Genomic DNA, 14,389 nt, shown 5'->3' with positions numbered 1-14,389 from the left:
CATGAAACCATTGGGTGAGATCATCGGACGGCAAGGGTGAGGGATCATCAGTATGCTGATGATATCCAGTTATATATCTCCACCCCATGCCAATTCAGTGAAATTGTCTCTTTGTACATAGTTCATTTGTGTATAACATTTCTTTTTGACTTGATGAGAGGATGTCGGCCACATGGAGTCTGTTGGGTTCCACTTGATGATGGTCGCGTCATGTCAGTGTCTTCGGCTTCGTCATAACTTGAGATCCAGGCAAGGTAGAGGTCCTCAATTCAAATTAACAGACTCAGTCCTCAGATGAGGTCAACCCACCCTGGATGATAACTCTACCTACCAATGAGAAGAACTGTATAAGGTAGGACCAACCCTTCCTTTTCTTGAAACTTAAAGCCAGAACCTAGAAATACAGTCAAATGTCTTGTGGTGAATGGAAAACTCTCATTCATTTCTATTTACTGTGTCAAACTCAGAAGCAAGGCTTCAAGTCTTGGCTACATGCCCAAAACTGTTAAAAGTTTCCTCCCTTTCTAGGAACGGCCCCATAGAATGTGTCATTTTAAAAATCTATTTACTAGAACACAGGATTGGTTCAGAGGCAGTTCCTAAATTGTGTAGATTCCCACATTACTGTTCCTCACAGCATCCGGAGAGTTGTGGATATAAAAAAGAACACAACCAGCCTCTTTGAGAAGAAAGAGTCTTCAAAGAGCCTCTCGTCAATTTGTTGACACGAGGGTAAGTAACTTTTCATTGATCCATGACAATTCAATGTATAAATAAATGCACACATGCCAGCCCCATTAGAGAAGCCACGGGGTTCCTATTTAGGTAAAATACCTCTGCCGTCTTTGCTGGGAAGGAGCGTGTTTCCATTCATGTTAGAGCAAAGATGATTTCATGGGATAGAGGTGAATTCTGGAGGCTATTTTTCCACTTGGAGGACATTGTGTTATCCTTACATAACTCAATAGAGCAATAGAGGAAAAACAAGAGGCAGTGAAAGGATCTGAAACTTCTACCCAAGGTGCTCTGCAATTAAGCGCAGTCAAAACAGGCACTTCTGGGTGTCTTTGATCTGGTATATTTTCTTGACTTGCAGCTGCTATATTTGTGAATTCCCTTGTCCAGAAAAGCAGAGACTGTTTTGATAGATAGAGGGGAAGGAGGATGTTCCTGCTGGCCCAGGATGTTTGCTTGCACTTTTTTTTTTTGATAGAGCAAAACTCCTCTTAAATAAAAAGCAAATGGAGAAAGAAAAAAAATCACAGACATGATTTGTGTGTACATTTTTTTTTAAATTGTGTGTGTGTGTGTGTGTGTTTAGAAACCGTCTTGCCAAGATGTTGGGGAAGGATTGCGCAATCTCTCCCCTTTCATATATTTTTCAAAGGTGATAAAATGTTTTGGGGTTTTTTGGTTTATGGAACATAAAATAACAGGCTTGGGAAGAATCTTGGAGATCTTCTAGTTTAACCCTACAATGTTCTGAAATAAAAGTTGGCACTTAGTTTGCATGATTTGGCACAGAGATATGATCAGCAACAGTATTAGGCATGAAAGGGATGCCTGCCTTTATCAATAGATCTATAGCTTGGACCACATCCACCGAAGGTTTTTTTCCCTCTACCTAACAGTTTTATCCATTAATTCTCAGATGATGAAATTGGAGCAAGTTGGTAGCACCTTCTTGCATTATTTGCTATTGTTCTATATTACCAAATTATTCTGTTTCTGACAACCATGTATGATACAAGATGGTAAAGCCTTGACCATTTTGAGATACCTTCTCTCCCATGTACTAGCCACACCCATGGGTGACTATGCTTCATGGACAATTAATTGATTCATTCATCCATGCCATGGTCTGGCACTCATGAAAAAAATTCATGAGAAAGTACATACCCTTTTTTCCTCCTTGCTGTGTGCTGGGAAATAATTTTTAGGAAATCAAATTTGGAACTCTTAGTCAGCAACAAACCTCACTATGTGTTTCTATTCCATTTATTCCACTGAAGATGTAAAGAAATCTCTGGATGCTAAGAAGGATGAGGGGAAGAGAGTGCTCTTAGTGCTCACCCAAATTTGGATTCGATAACAAAGAACTCATGGAACATAGGATAACATGGTTGGAAAGGGTCTTAGAAGCCTTCTAATCCAACCTCTGCTTGTGGCAGGAAATCCTATAGCATTCCAAACAAATTTCTGTCTAGTCTCTCCTTGAAGACCTCCAGTGATAGTTTGGATTTCTCTTTAATAATTTTCCACCCATCATTTCTTGTCCTGTCCTCAAGTGCTTTGGAGAATCGGTTGACCCACCCTGTAATAGTCTCTCAAATAATGGAAGCCTGCTATGACTTATATTCTTCTCTTGTTAGACTGTACATAACAACTTCCTTGAAAGCAGCATAAATTGTATTAAATAAATAAATGCCTTTCATCCCCTGTCCTAATGTTTGTTTTATTTTTTACTAGTACCATGTATATGAATATTATTATATCTTTACATATCTCCAATATGTACTTGACAAAACAAACAAACAAACAATTACTGTTTAACAGATTAACAGAGTTGGAAGGGACGTTGTAGCTTAGTCCAACACACACACACCCCGTTCTAGTAGAAGACCCTACAACATTTCTGACCAATGGCAGTCTAATCTCTTCTTTTTAAATTAATATTGATTGTTTCTTCATTGCTTATTTGACACCTATGACAATCATTAAGCGTTGTACCACATGATTCTTGACAAATGTATCTTTTTCTTTTATGTACGCTGAGAGCATATGCACCAAGACAAATTCCTTGTGTGCCCAATCACACTTGACCAATAAAATTCTATTCTATTCTATTCTAGAAATTTTCAAGTGATGAAGCTCTCGCAACTTCCAATGGCAACTTCAGTTCCATTGGTTGATTACTCTCACTGTCAGAGAAAATTTATCCTTGTTTCTAGGTTGAATCTCTCCTTCATCAGTTTCCATCCATTATTCCTTCTCTGGCCTTCAGGTGCTTTGGAAATTAGCTTGACCCCCCTCCTCTCTGTGGCAGCCCCTCAAATATTGGTATAGGCAAATATTGGTATAGTAGAGGCTATGAACAGGTTATGAAAAAAAATCTTTAATAGTCATTGGAATCCATATTTATTTGAAGAGTGGGAGATATATTTTAAACAAAATATTCTATAGATTCTAGAAAGTCACATGTCAGACTATTTAAGGATTCTCTAAATTTGTCTTTTGAGAGTATATAAAATTATATAGTCTTACACTCTTCATTTTTAGGGTGACACATTTTCCAATTCAGTTATTGAAGTTTAATATTAGAAGATATGATTTCAAAAATCATGTTAACAGACGAACAGTATAAAATTTCAGAACACGATGCCAGAACTTCATGTTACAATTCCATGTATAAAAATGTATACCTAAATAGCTGGGTTTTTTTCTAGAGCAGGTTGACTTTCTGGACTGATATTCCTTCCCTCTGTATGTTGTGCCATGTCACCAGAATGATCTTAATTATTTATTGCTTGTGACACACTTGCCCACATGTTTTCCGGGTAAAGGCATCCTGGCCAAAAGATGCAAAATAAATGTGTTACTTTTTTTAAAAAAAATGACTTTGCACTTTAAAAGAAGAAATTATTCATCCAGTTGTGCAACATAAAATGTAACATTCCTTCTTCCATCAGTTTATATTTCCAGTGAAGTAATGAAACACTGAGATGAGAGGTTTAAAAGAAAACAAACAAAGAAAAAAACATCTAAAACTGTTTATCACAACACATTAAAGATTAAGCAAAATAATATTTTTTTCCAAATCTGTTGCACTTGATTTATCATTCTGATCTGTGAATGAGATGTTCTAACCATAACATTAACGCTTTCCTCCCCTTTTCCTTTCCCCTTTCCTCCTGTATCGTTCGCTGTGCCTTCCAGGAGTTCAGAGAGAAATTTACAAATGAATAATTTGTATTCTTATACATAAGAATGTATAATGTATACATAAAAATATACACAAGAAGCAAGTATTTAAAACAATGAATTCAGAATTAAAACATACACAGTAAGAAGAAAGCAGCATAAATTGTATTAAATAAACAAATACTGTTCAATGAGCATTCACGCACATGTATGCTATGGATACATATTAGAATACATATGGGAATCTTCTGCTTCAATTAATTCAGAGCAGTTTGTTACACCATCTTGCCATGATTCTTGAAAGAGCTCAGAGCAACATAAGGAATCAGTTTAACAGAGAACATGCAGTTGTAGCAGAGCATAAATTTTGTACAGGAGCCAAAAGTCCAAGTCTACTGGAGTTCAGATTTGGAAGGATCACTGAGTACATTTATTTTTGCTTCCCAAATTGATAAGTGTTGATTAAGACAGGAGCCATCTTCCTCCTCCTCCTTTATAGCTTAACACCAGAAGCAAATGTTAAAAATAGAGAAAAATGTTAAGTAAATGAAAATGTATTGAGCCAATAGTTGGTGAAAGAGTTGAGAAGGAGAGTTGACTAGTGTTCTGCTGGGCTCTCTGGTAGGAGCCTCCCGAAAATTCAAAGGTACAAATTTCAGTCACACATGCATGTTTGAAAATTCAAAACAATGTTCTTTATCACAAAATTCAAAATAAACTAAGCACTCCTTTTGTATTGCAAAGTGCACTCGTCGCAAAACAACCTGGTAGTTTGTACAAGGGCCTTATCAGTTCTTAAGTATTTAGCTTGCAGCTATGAAGAAAGTCACAGCCCTTCTTCTCCCACGAAGTGAAACACACTTTGCTCTGCTTTGGTTTCAAAGTGGTGAAAAGTCAAGAAACAAAGGCCGGAGTCAGCAAGGCAGTCATGAAACACAATGATCGGATAATCCTCCACAACGGCCAAACCTACACGCTGGTATTTATAGCAGCAGCAATAATTACAGCAGCCCCACCCAACCACAAGTGGCCTCATTTTCTCTTGTAATAATCCTTCAGTTGTTGCTTCCTATGCTTTACTCTATGTATACGTGGATGTGTCATTAATTCTTGTTCAGAATCCAGAGATTATACAGATGATTGATCTCCTCCTGGGCTGTCTGCCAAACTCTCCTCCTCCCTGTCACTCATGCCTCCTTGGTCAGAGGAGACTTCGTTGGCAGATTCCACTGGGAGCAAAACAGGCCTGCGGCATGTGGATTTCTCCCCCACATCCACCTCCACATTCCTTGAGCCAGAGCCAACCACAAAACCTAGAATTTAAAAGAAAGGCAGGGATCCGGTTTTACAACCGATGGTCCTCTGAATTAAGTCTTCCTGTATTTTTAGGAACTGCTTAAACTTAAACATTGAAACTGTGCAGCCTTTTGCGTGGGACAGGGAAGCTCACACCATTGTGAGGCTGATTGGCCCTGTAAGAAACCCCTCCCCCATCTCTTTTAACAACTACTAATCTCCATCTTGGAAATTTGATCATGTTATTTTTTAATACTGTCACACTTGTTAGCCTTATTTTGTACTCTGTCCAGAGCCTCTCTTTGAGGGATATAAACGGTAAATATGAAAAATACATAAATCAATAAATAAAATAAAAAACATTTTTTTGTGGCAGGATCTTTATTGAAGCAGTTTTCCATAATGGTTAATTGCTCTATAATCACTAAGGATTTGACAAGTAGGATAGGAAAGGATAGGATAAGATAATATCCACTGTAACTGCAGAAGATTTGCTAAAAAGTGCTGGAAGGACCAGACCTTCAATATCACCCAATTCTTTGCATAATAACCTACTGTTTTGGTTGTTTGATCTATTCTGTATTTTTGTGGGAAAATGTAGACAGTTCAAGCCATAATTTCTTTCTTGAAGTTCTTTATAAAATAAATTAAATTCTACCGATGTTTACTTTGGGGATAGGAACAGAGGTGGGATTCAGCCGGTTCATACTGGTTTGCGTGAACCATTAGCAGAAATTCTGAGTAGTTCAGAGAACTGGGCAATACCGTCTCTGGCTGGCCCTGCCCCCAGCTGACCCCACACGGCTCACTCTGCATGGCTGCTTCCCCTGCCCCCGCCCAGTCACTCCTCGCCTCCCCAGCATGGCACACTGCGTGGGTCCTTGCTATCGCTGACCCCACAGTCCCTGTGGCTTGCCTGCCTTCCCACATGGTACCTGCGGCCCAATTGTGCTGCCTTGATCTACCTGCCTGGGTAAGTAAGCATGTGATTTGCAGCCTAGCTACCTACCACCCCATCTCCACCAGGGTTCCCTACTCCCTTCCATGTGACCTACTGCCCCATCATGCTTCCCTGCCTTCCCCATGTTCTTCTGGTCCAGACCAGTTTTCCCGCCTTCCCTACTCCCTTCCACATGACCTGCCTTTTTTGCAGAAAAGGGAAGCAGCTGGGTTGCAGCTGCCTTTCATTGGGGTGTGTGGAGTGAGATGGAGCTCCTCCTGGTATCTTTTCTGTTCCCCCCCTTCTCTTCTTCTCTTTGGTGGCAGAAGAGGTTTCCCCACCTACCACCACCTATCCCCAAATTCCCCAAACATTTCTTTGCCTAGCTGATGTCCAGATCCATTGTATTTCTCACCATCGTGTGCAGGGAAACTAAAGTTTGCATGGGGCTAAAAAACCCCAATGTATTCCAGTTAAATTAGAAGTGGTTCTTTGTAAAGTATCTATAAAAATGTTTGAATATTGCAATAAGGCCCAAGGGAAAAAATAAAGCAGAATTATTTAATTAAAGCAAAAGAAAAATAATGGTATGACATCCCCTAACTGCCTGGTTTAAAAATGCATTTCAAATGTGTTTTCAGTTTTAGGATTGGAAATATTTGCTTGACTGTATGCTTTAATATTCAAAAAGAATAATCTTTATCATTATAAACAGAGATGTATTCTTTCCACTTACCATGAGAATGGTGATGAACAATATTGGGAAGTGTACATCAGGTCTTCTGATAGCAAAATCTTTTTGGCTAAAATCAAGGGAAAGGTGACTTCCTCATTCACCATAACGTGCAAGATGAGGCAAGGAGTGGCTAGGAGGGGTAGAGGTGAAGAGAGGTCAGGTGAAGTGCCCCTCCATGGGAGTGACATTGAGTTGGCCACACCCACCCAGTCATGATGGGAAATAAAGACCATGTTGGTCCACCATCTGATATAGCCTTCTCCATTATGGTCAAATGTTCTGTATTAAATTTGCAGACTTGTTTAAGGAGTTATGGAGGATAATGTTTGAAAAGGAACCTGGTGACAGCCTAGGACAAGTCTGCCTATTATCCTTGGCAAGATTTTCAGAAGTGATTTATCCTTGCCATTCTTCTTCTAAGGATTGATAGGCCCAAGGTCATCAACCTGGGCTTGTTTAATCTTGCATATGTGTTACATTGAAGTAGATGTAAGTATTGTGCTGTAGGATGCAAGCCCCCCTCCTACAAGGATAAAATATTTAAGAATTAGGTTTACCTGAACTTTTATTTTTTGCCCCAGTTGTGTAACTATTTAATCTTTTTTGCAAATTTCATGTGATTCCAGAAGTATGTAATTTTCATGGGATTTTAGTAAATTCCTTCTTAAAGCTAATTGATTAAGGAGACAAGAGTACTTACAGTTTCTCTTGACTGCCCATTCTACATGAATAATGAATAATTTTGGGGAAAACACTGCTCTCCTTGATGTCTATACAGGTTCTCAGTCATCCAGGTCATGGTTGTCCCAAAGGTGCTTTTTCATGTCCATCTGTATTTAAAATACATTCTCTTGAAGACAACAAAGTCCATATTTTGGACAGAGAGGATTACTGGTTTGAAAAAGAGTCCATTTATGTCAAACTTGAACAGCCCTTTCTCAATAGCGTGGGGGGGGGGGGAGAGATATGACATCATCTATCTCCAATCTACCAGATTTTATCTCCAATCTACACAACCTTCTTAGAACTTGTACAACAACAAATTTTAAGAAGGCTCCACACCAATTTGTACTCCCCAGGAGATCCTGATGACACAGATAAGCCTCCAGCTGGCCTTAATGACGTGCTAAAAGAATGTAAATGACCAGCTGTCTGCAAAAAGTATAAATCCCTCCATACCCCACCATCCAGTCATAGTTGAAGAAACATCTTGGATGAGAAGTGAAATGTCTTCAAAGAAAACAAAGAAAGTTCAGTCGCCTCTTGAAAAAGCACCGTTGGGACTGCTCTCTTTGATAAATTTGTCTAATTTGTGTCATACTTGCATGTCTCTCAAACTATTTTTTAAAAATATATTTACCTGTAATTGATTTTTTTACAATATAAAAGAATACACAGAACACAAAACATTGCACAGTGAAATGTGCTCCTGACACCCAACAACATTCATTCAGTCCTGCCACCAAATGAGGGTGAACTAATTTAAATTTTTTTAGAACCAGAAACAAAGCACCATTGGGACTGTGTCATACTTGCACTTCTCTCAAACGTGATGTCTTCCCCATTTTATCTTGCAGAATTGTCATCATGGGGAAATTCCTGTTGACCGGTTCAATTGTGATTCTCCTCATTTTGCTCCAGACTGAGAAAATTGTCTCCAGAGTACGCTTCCCCTTTCGAAATCCAAGACCCTTATTCCCAAATAGACCTTTTAAGCCAGGGAATCTTCCTGTGAATAAGCCTGCCTACTCATATTCATTCAAGCCCCGAAGCGAAGTACCTCCTCCACCTCCTCCACGGGACAACCGTCAAGGATATCCATTCATCTTCAGAAAACCAGGAGATCTTCCATCATTTTGGGACAACCTCCGAAACGCAGCACCTCCTCCACCTCCTCCTCCTCAACGGGACAGCCCTCCATCCCTCTTCAGAGATCTAGGAAATTATACATCATTTTGCAACAAACTCCGAAATGCAGCACCTCCTCCACGGGACAGCCCTCCATCCCTCTTCAGAAATCTAGGAAATTATACATCATTTTGGGACAACCTCCGAAATGTAGCACCTCCTCCACGGGACAGCCCTCCATCCCTCTTCAGAAATCTAGGAAATTATACATCATTTTGGGACAAACTCCGAAATGTAGCACCTCCTCCACGGGACAGCCCTCCATCCCTCTTCAGAAATCTAGGAAATTATACATCATTTTGGGACAAACTCCGAAATGTAGCACCTCCTCCACGGGACAGCCCTCCATCCCTCTTCAGAAATCTAGGAAATTATACATCATTTTGGGACAAACTCCGAAATGTAGCACCTCCTCCACGGAACAGCCCTCCATCCCTCTTCAGAAATCTAGGAAATTATACATCATTTTGGGACAAACTCCGAAATGTAGCACCTCCTCCACGGAACAGCCCTCCATCCCTCTTCAGAAATCTAGGAAATTATACATCATTTTGGGACAAACTCCGAAATGTAGCACCTCCTCCACGGAACAGCCCTCCATCCCTCTTCAGAAATCTAGGAAATTATACATCATTTTGGGACAAACTCCGAAATGCAGCACCTCCTCCACGGGACAGCCCTCCATCCCTCTTCAGAAATCTAGGAAATTATACATCATTTTGCGACAAACTCCGAAATGCAGCACCTCCTCCACGGGACAGCCCTCCATCCCTCTTCAGAAATCTGCCCAAGTTGAAGGACAAGATTGAAGCTGCAAATGAGTTTGCAGAAGCTAATCAAGGCTTTCATACTTTCTCCAGTTCTTCAGAAGGAGGCAATTCCAGATCTCATGATGGCAACCCAGAGGACTCAAAGCCAAAGGGTGATGAAGTGAAATATATAGTAGGGGAAACTGTTAGAAATGCTCCAGTGGAAGACCCCGAGAGCTACATCATAGGCAGCCCCATAGCCAAGATGGATTTTCGTTTTAATGACAGTGAGGAAGAACGTTGGTGGAATGAAAACCGTCACCGTTTTGCCACCCATGTTTACCACCCAAACTCTAGCCAGCCAATTTCAAGAGATGTTTTCCTGAATGAGTGTGTAAATGTCACCATAGGAGAATATGTCAAGCCCACTGGAAACCAAACTGAAGATGAATTGGAAGCAAGAGTGGTGACACAGGTGGCAAATGGAAAATGCATGGAGATGTATCCCCGCTTGACCGTTCTCACAACTGCAGGCAGCTACTATAATAATAAACCAGAGGGAGCTACAATACTGGAGATTAAAAGTGAGTTCAGATATGGAGAAGGAGTAGCCTTGGCTAATAGTCTTGGAAGAGCCAGTGGACACAATCCCCAAAACAATGCTGTGTCTGATTTGCATTTCTCTTTTGAGAATGCTTTGTTTCTCATTCATCCTTTTGCCATTTCAGTCATTACCTTAATCATTCCTTTCCTGATCTTCTAAGGGCTATGATTCCTAAGTCTCTTCCATGGTTGCTATTAACTTATCTCAAGTCTGGAATATTTTTCTATCCAGCAAGAATTTAGTTATGGTTTATGTTGTCTGGAGACTGCATGAGATGCAAAGAAATGCAATACATAGGCTATTTATGAATGAATTCCAATTGCCATCATGAATCAGTCTAAAGTGATTCCTTTTTTGAATTTGTCAAGTATAAGAAGGAGACGGTAGAAAATCCCCCTATTCCTGTAGCCTCAATCCTTTAGTGGACTCTGCTCAGATTTCAGGAAATATTTTGGCAGTTCACATGATGGTAAAAATTGTTTTTGAGAAGGAGGAAGGGAAGGAAGGAAGGGAAGAAGGAGACTTCTGAGATTATTTAAAATGAATACATCAAGATTTGAAGATAAGGTTCCAATCAAACACACCTTTTGGGGGAAGAAAGCACCTTGGGACAACCAAAGGTTGTCCTATGGTTGTCCCAAGTTGCTTTTCTTCCCTCAAAAGGCAACTGGGCAACTGTTTTTCTTTCCTTTGAAAATAAAGTCATACCTCGTCTTACGAACCTAATTGGTTCCAGGGGGAGGTTCGTAAGACGAAAGGTTCGTAAGACGAAACATTGTTTCCCATAGGAAACAATGTAAAGTCAATTAATCCGTGCAACCCAATTTGGGCTCCTCAATGCTAGAATAGGCAGTTGAGATCAGGATTAATGTGCTTCTTCTCTTGAAACAAAGGATATAATGTAATTTGGATATAATACAGCATTTGTGTTTCTGTTTAATTTTCCTTCTTTTTTTGTAAAGTTTTTTTTATTTTTTCTCCACAATTTCCACACACATATATAAATATCATTGCATATACCTTAAAATATATCATTAACAGAGTTATATATTTTTAATCAGTTGGTAATGTGTATGTCTAGTCTTTCAGCTAATTCCCTTTTTTGTTTTTCTGTCATATTTTTCACTAAAAGTTTTGTTTTGTCTTTATTAATTTTTAGTTCCACAACCTCACTATATAGTTTAATATGTTGCATTAATTTGGATCCCATTATCACTATTATTATTTGTTTTGACTTTGTAGGTTTTAACTAGAAATATAAGACAAAATAAAGATATAAAAGGAATGAAACTTTAAAAAGAGGAATGCAAAATAGCAAGAATTTGCACATGTTTATATTAGAAGAGCCACTGGAGACGGGACCCAAATAATTTTCCTTCTTTGTGCGGTGGAAAGAACTATACAAGAACAGCTGGGAAGTCTATCTGACCATGAGTATTGCAAACAAGAAGATAGGATTTTAAGCTATTTTGATTGTTCATATATATAGTGCTCAGATTTATTTCCTTGTAGTATGTTGATTATCTAATGTTCCAACACAAAATTTATTTGAAGATTATTTGTTAACTGCTGTTTGACCTGTAATCTCCATGCACTCTTCACATCCTTTTAGCTAAATTGCCAAATAAAATTCTGTTGTGTATAACTCCAAAATAGGTTTGTTGGTATTGTATTTGGTCCTTGTTTCCAAATCCACTGCTATATAAAGTTTGCAAAGTTTGCAAATCCACTGTAAGGAGCAAGTTGGATTAATTGATCTAAAAACATCCTTTCAAACTCTTACATATTCTGACTATGTAAATATGATTAAATAAGTTGCTGAGATTGAATTGGCTTTTCACATCATGCTAAATAACTTGCATTAGTTTAATTTTGGATTACCATGACTAGCATCCCATCTGCAAGCTACATAGTATCATAAAACTATAACAATGCCTGGTGTGTGTGTGTGTTTCTGTGTGTGTGTGTGAGAGAGAACATTTGTTATATACACCATAGACATATTTATTAGCAAAAAATTGAATAAATGAAATAAATAAAAGTTGGAGGCTGGATGGAGATCGGCAATGAATATTTATTTATTTAAAAAATAAATAAACAAATCAGTAAATAAGCGAGTAAGCTAAGCTAAGGCATGAATCATGTTTATTCATTTTAAAGACTCTTCTGGTTTAGTGTGATGTCCAGATCAAGTGTATGCGTAGTAAAAATAGCACATTATCCAAGACCATTCTAAATTATTTGAGAACGTGAAAGACCCACAATCAATTTTCTACAGAAATAAAAGTACTATTGGTCAAATGTTATACTAATTATTGTAAATCCTATCAAAATAATTAGCTACCCCCAAAATGCAGTTTAAAAATCTATTTGCTTTCTTTTTCTAAAACTAAAGTCCAACTGCCCAGATCATTCATTCCAATTACCGTATATACTTGAGTATAAGTCTGCCCGAGTATAAGCCAAGACACCTACTTTTGCCACGAAAACTGGGAAAACGTATTGACTCGAATATAAGCCCAGGGTGGAAAATACAGTGGCTACTGGTAACTTATAAAAATGGAATATTCTTCTATTGTAGCTTCTTAAAATTGTTTTTGTAGAAGAATTAAAAAAAAACATATGAAGAACGGTTGCAAAAACTGGGTATATCTAGTTTAATGGGGGGGGGGGGAAAGGACCAGGGGAGACATGATAGCATTCTTCCAATATCTCAGGATTTGCCACAAACAGAGTCAACCTATTCTCCAAAGCACCTGAGGGCAGAAGAAGAAGCAATGTGTGGAAACTAAACAAGGAAAGAAGCAACTTAGAACTAAGGAGAAAATTCCTGACAGTTGGAACAATGAATCTGTGGAACAGCCTGCCACCAGAAGTTGTGAATGCTCCAACACTGGAAGTTTCTAAGAAGATGTTGGATACCCATTTGTCTGAAGTAGTGTAGGGTTTCCTGCCTAGGCAAGGGGTGGGACTAGAAGACCTCCAAGGTCCCTTCCAACCCTGTTGTTATTATTATTACAGTGGAACCCCGACATAAGAGCTGCTCTACTTAAGAGCAACTCGAGATAAGAGCTGGGAGGGGAGAGATATTTTTGTTCTACTTACAAGCCCAAATTCGAGATACAAGCGCCAAGGAGCTGTCTCCTGAAGCCAAACGCTAACTTCCGCGTTCGGCTTCAGGAGACAGCTGCGAAGCGGCGCGCGTGTTTTAAAAGGTTGCAGCCGGCCTGGGGGGCTCGGGGGGGTGCTTGCAGCTTTCTTTCTTGCTCTTTTTCTTTCTCTCTTTTACCTTCCCTTCTATTTCTTCTTTTCTTTCTCCTTCCCACCTTCTTCCCTCCCTCCCTCCCTTCACTCATTCCTCTCTTACTCTCCCCTTTCATAAGTTTCCTTGCTTCCTTCCTCTGTTCCTGTCCCTTCCCCCTTTCTTTCTTTCTTTCTTTCTTTCTTTCTTTCTTTCTTGCTCTTTTTCTTTCTCTCTTTTACCTTCCCTTCCTCTATTTCTTCTTTTCTTTCTCCTTCCCACCTTCTTCCCTCCCTCCCTTCCCTCATTCCTCTCTTACTCTCCCCTTTCATAAGTTTCCTTGCTTCCTTCCTCTGTTCCTGTCCCTTCCCCCTTTCTTTCTTTCTTTCTTTCTTGCTTTCTTTCTTTCTTGCTCTTTTTCTTTCTCTCTTTTACCTTCCATTCCTCTATTTCTTCTTTTCTTTCTCCTTCCCACCTTCTTCCCTCCCTCCCTCCCTTCACTCATTCCTCTCTTACTCTCCCCTTTCATAAGTTTCCTTGCTTCCTTCCTCTGTTCCTGTCCCTTCCCTCTTTCCTTCCTTCCTTCCCACCCTCCGTCCATTCATTCACCCATTCCTCTCTTGATCGCTTAAAGCCGGTCCCTGGTGCAAAAAGGGTTGGGGACCTCTGTCCTACAGGATTGGGTGGCAGAGAAGTTGAACATATGTAAATTTAAAAGTTTAAGAAAGTTTACAAGTTAAGTGAAAGAAACTTCATTATTCATTTATATGTACATGTACATTTCTTCATTAAAAACATGTCTTTCTGCATAATTTAGACTAACTTTGTGAGTTTTTTGAGGGCTGGAACCAATTAAAATTATTTACATTAATTCCTATGGGGAAAAGTCGTTGAGATAAGAGCTGCTCGACTTAAGAGCCCAGGTCCGGAACGAATTAAACTCGTATCTCGAGGTACCACTGTATGTAACTTTTTTCCTTCCAAAATGTTTTTT

General features: G+C 39.2%; 1 protein-coding gene across 1 annotated transcript; it reads left to right on the top strand.

Moving 5' to 3' along the window:
• The first annotated feature begins 583 nt into the window (after window positions 1–583).
• LOC139174720 (uncharacterized) lies at window positions 584–11,807 on the top strand. Its single transcript, XM_070765241.1, has 3 exons — window positions 584–732; window positions 8,471–10,134; window positions 11,397–11,807. Exons 2-3 carry the CDS (start codon window positions 8,481–8,483, stop codon window positions 11,405–11,407), a joined length of 1,665 nt encoding a protein of 554 aa, XP_070621342.1. The 5' UTR covers window positions 584–732; window positions 8,471–8,480; the 3' UTR covers window positions 11,408–11,807.
• Window positions 11,808–14,389: the final 2,582 nt, after the last annotated feature.

The sequence above is a fragment of the Erythrolamprus reginae genome, chromosome 12 (assembly GCF_031021105.1).
Source record: "Erythrolamprus reginae isolate rEryReg1 chromosome 12, rEryReg1.hap1, whole genome shotgun sequence".
Lineage (NCBI taxonomy): Eukaryota > Metazoa > Chordata > Lepidosauria > Squamata > Dipsadidae > Erythrolamprus > Erythrolamprus reginae.
The sequence above is the reverse complement of the archived record's forward strand: the minus strand, read 5'-3'. Positions and strand labels throughout refer to the sequence as shown.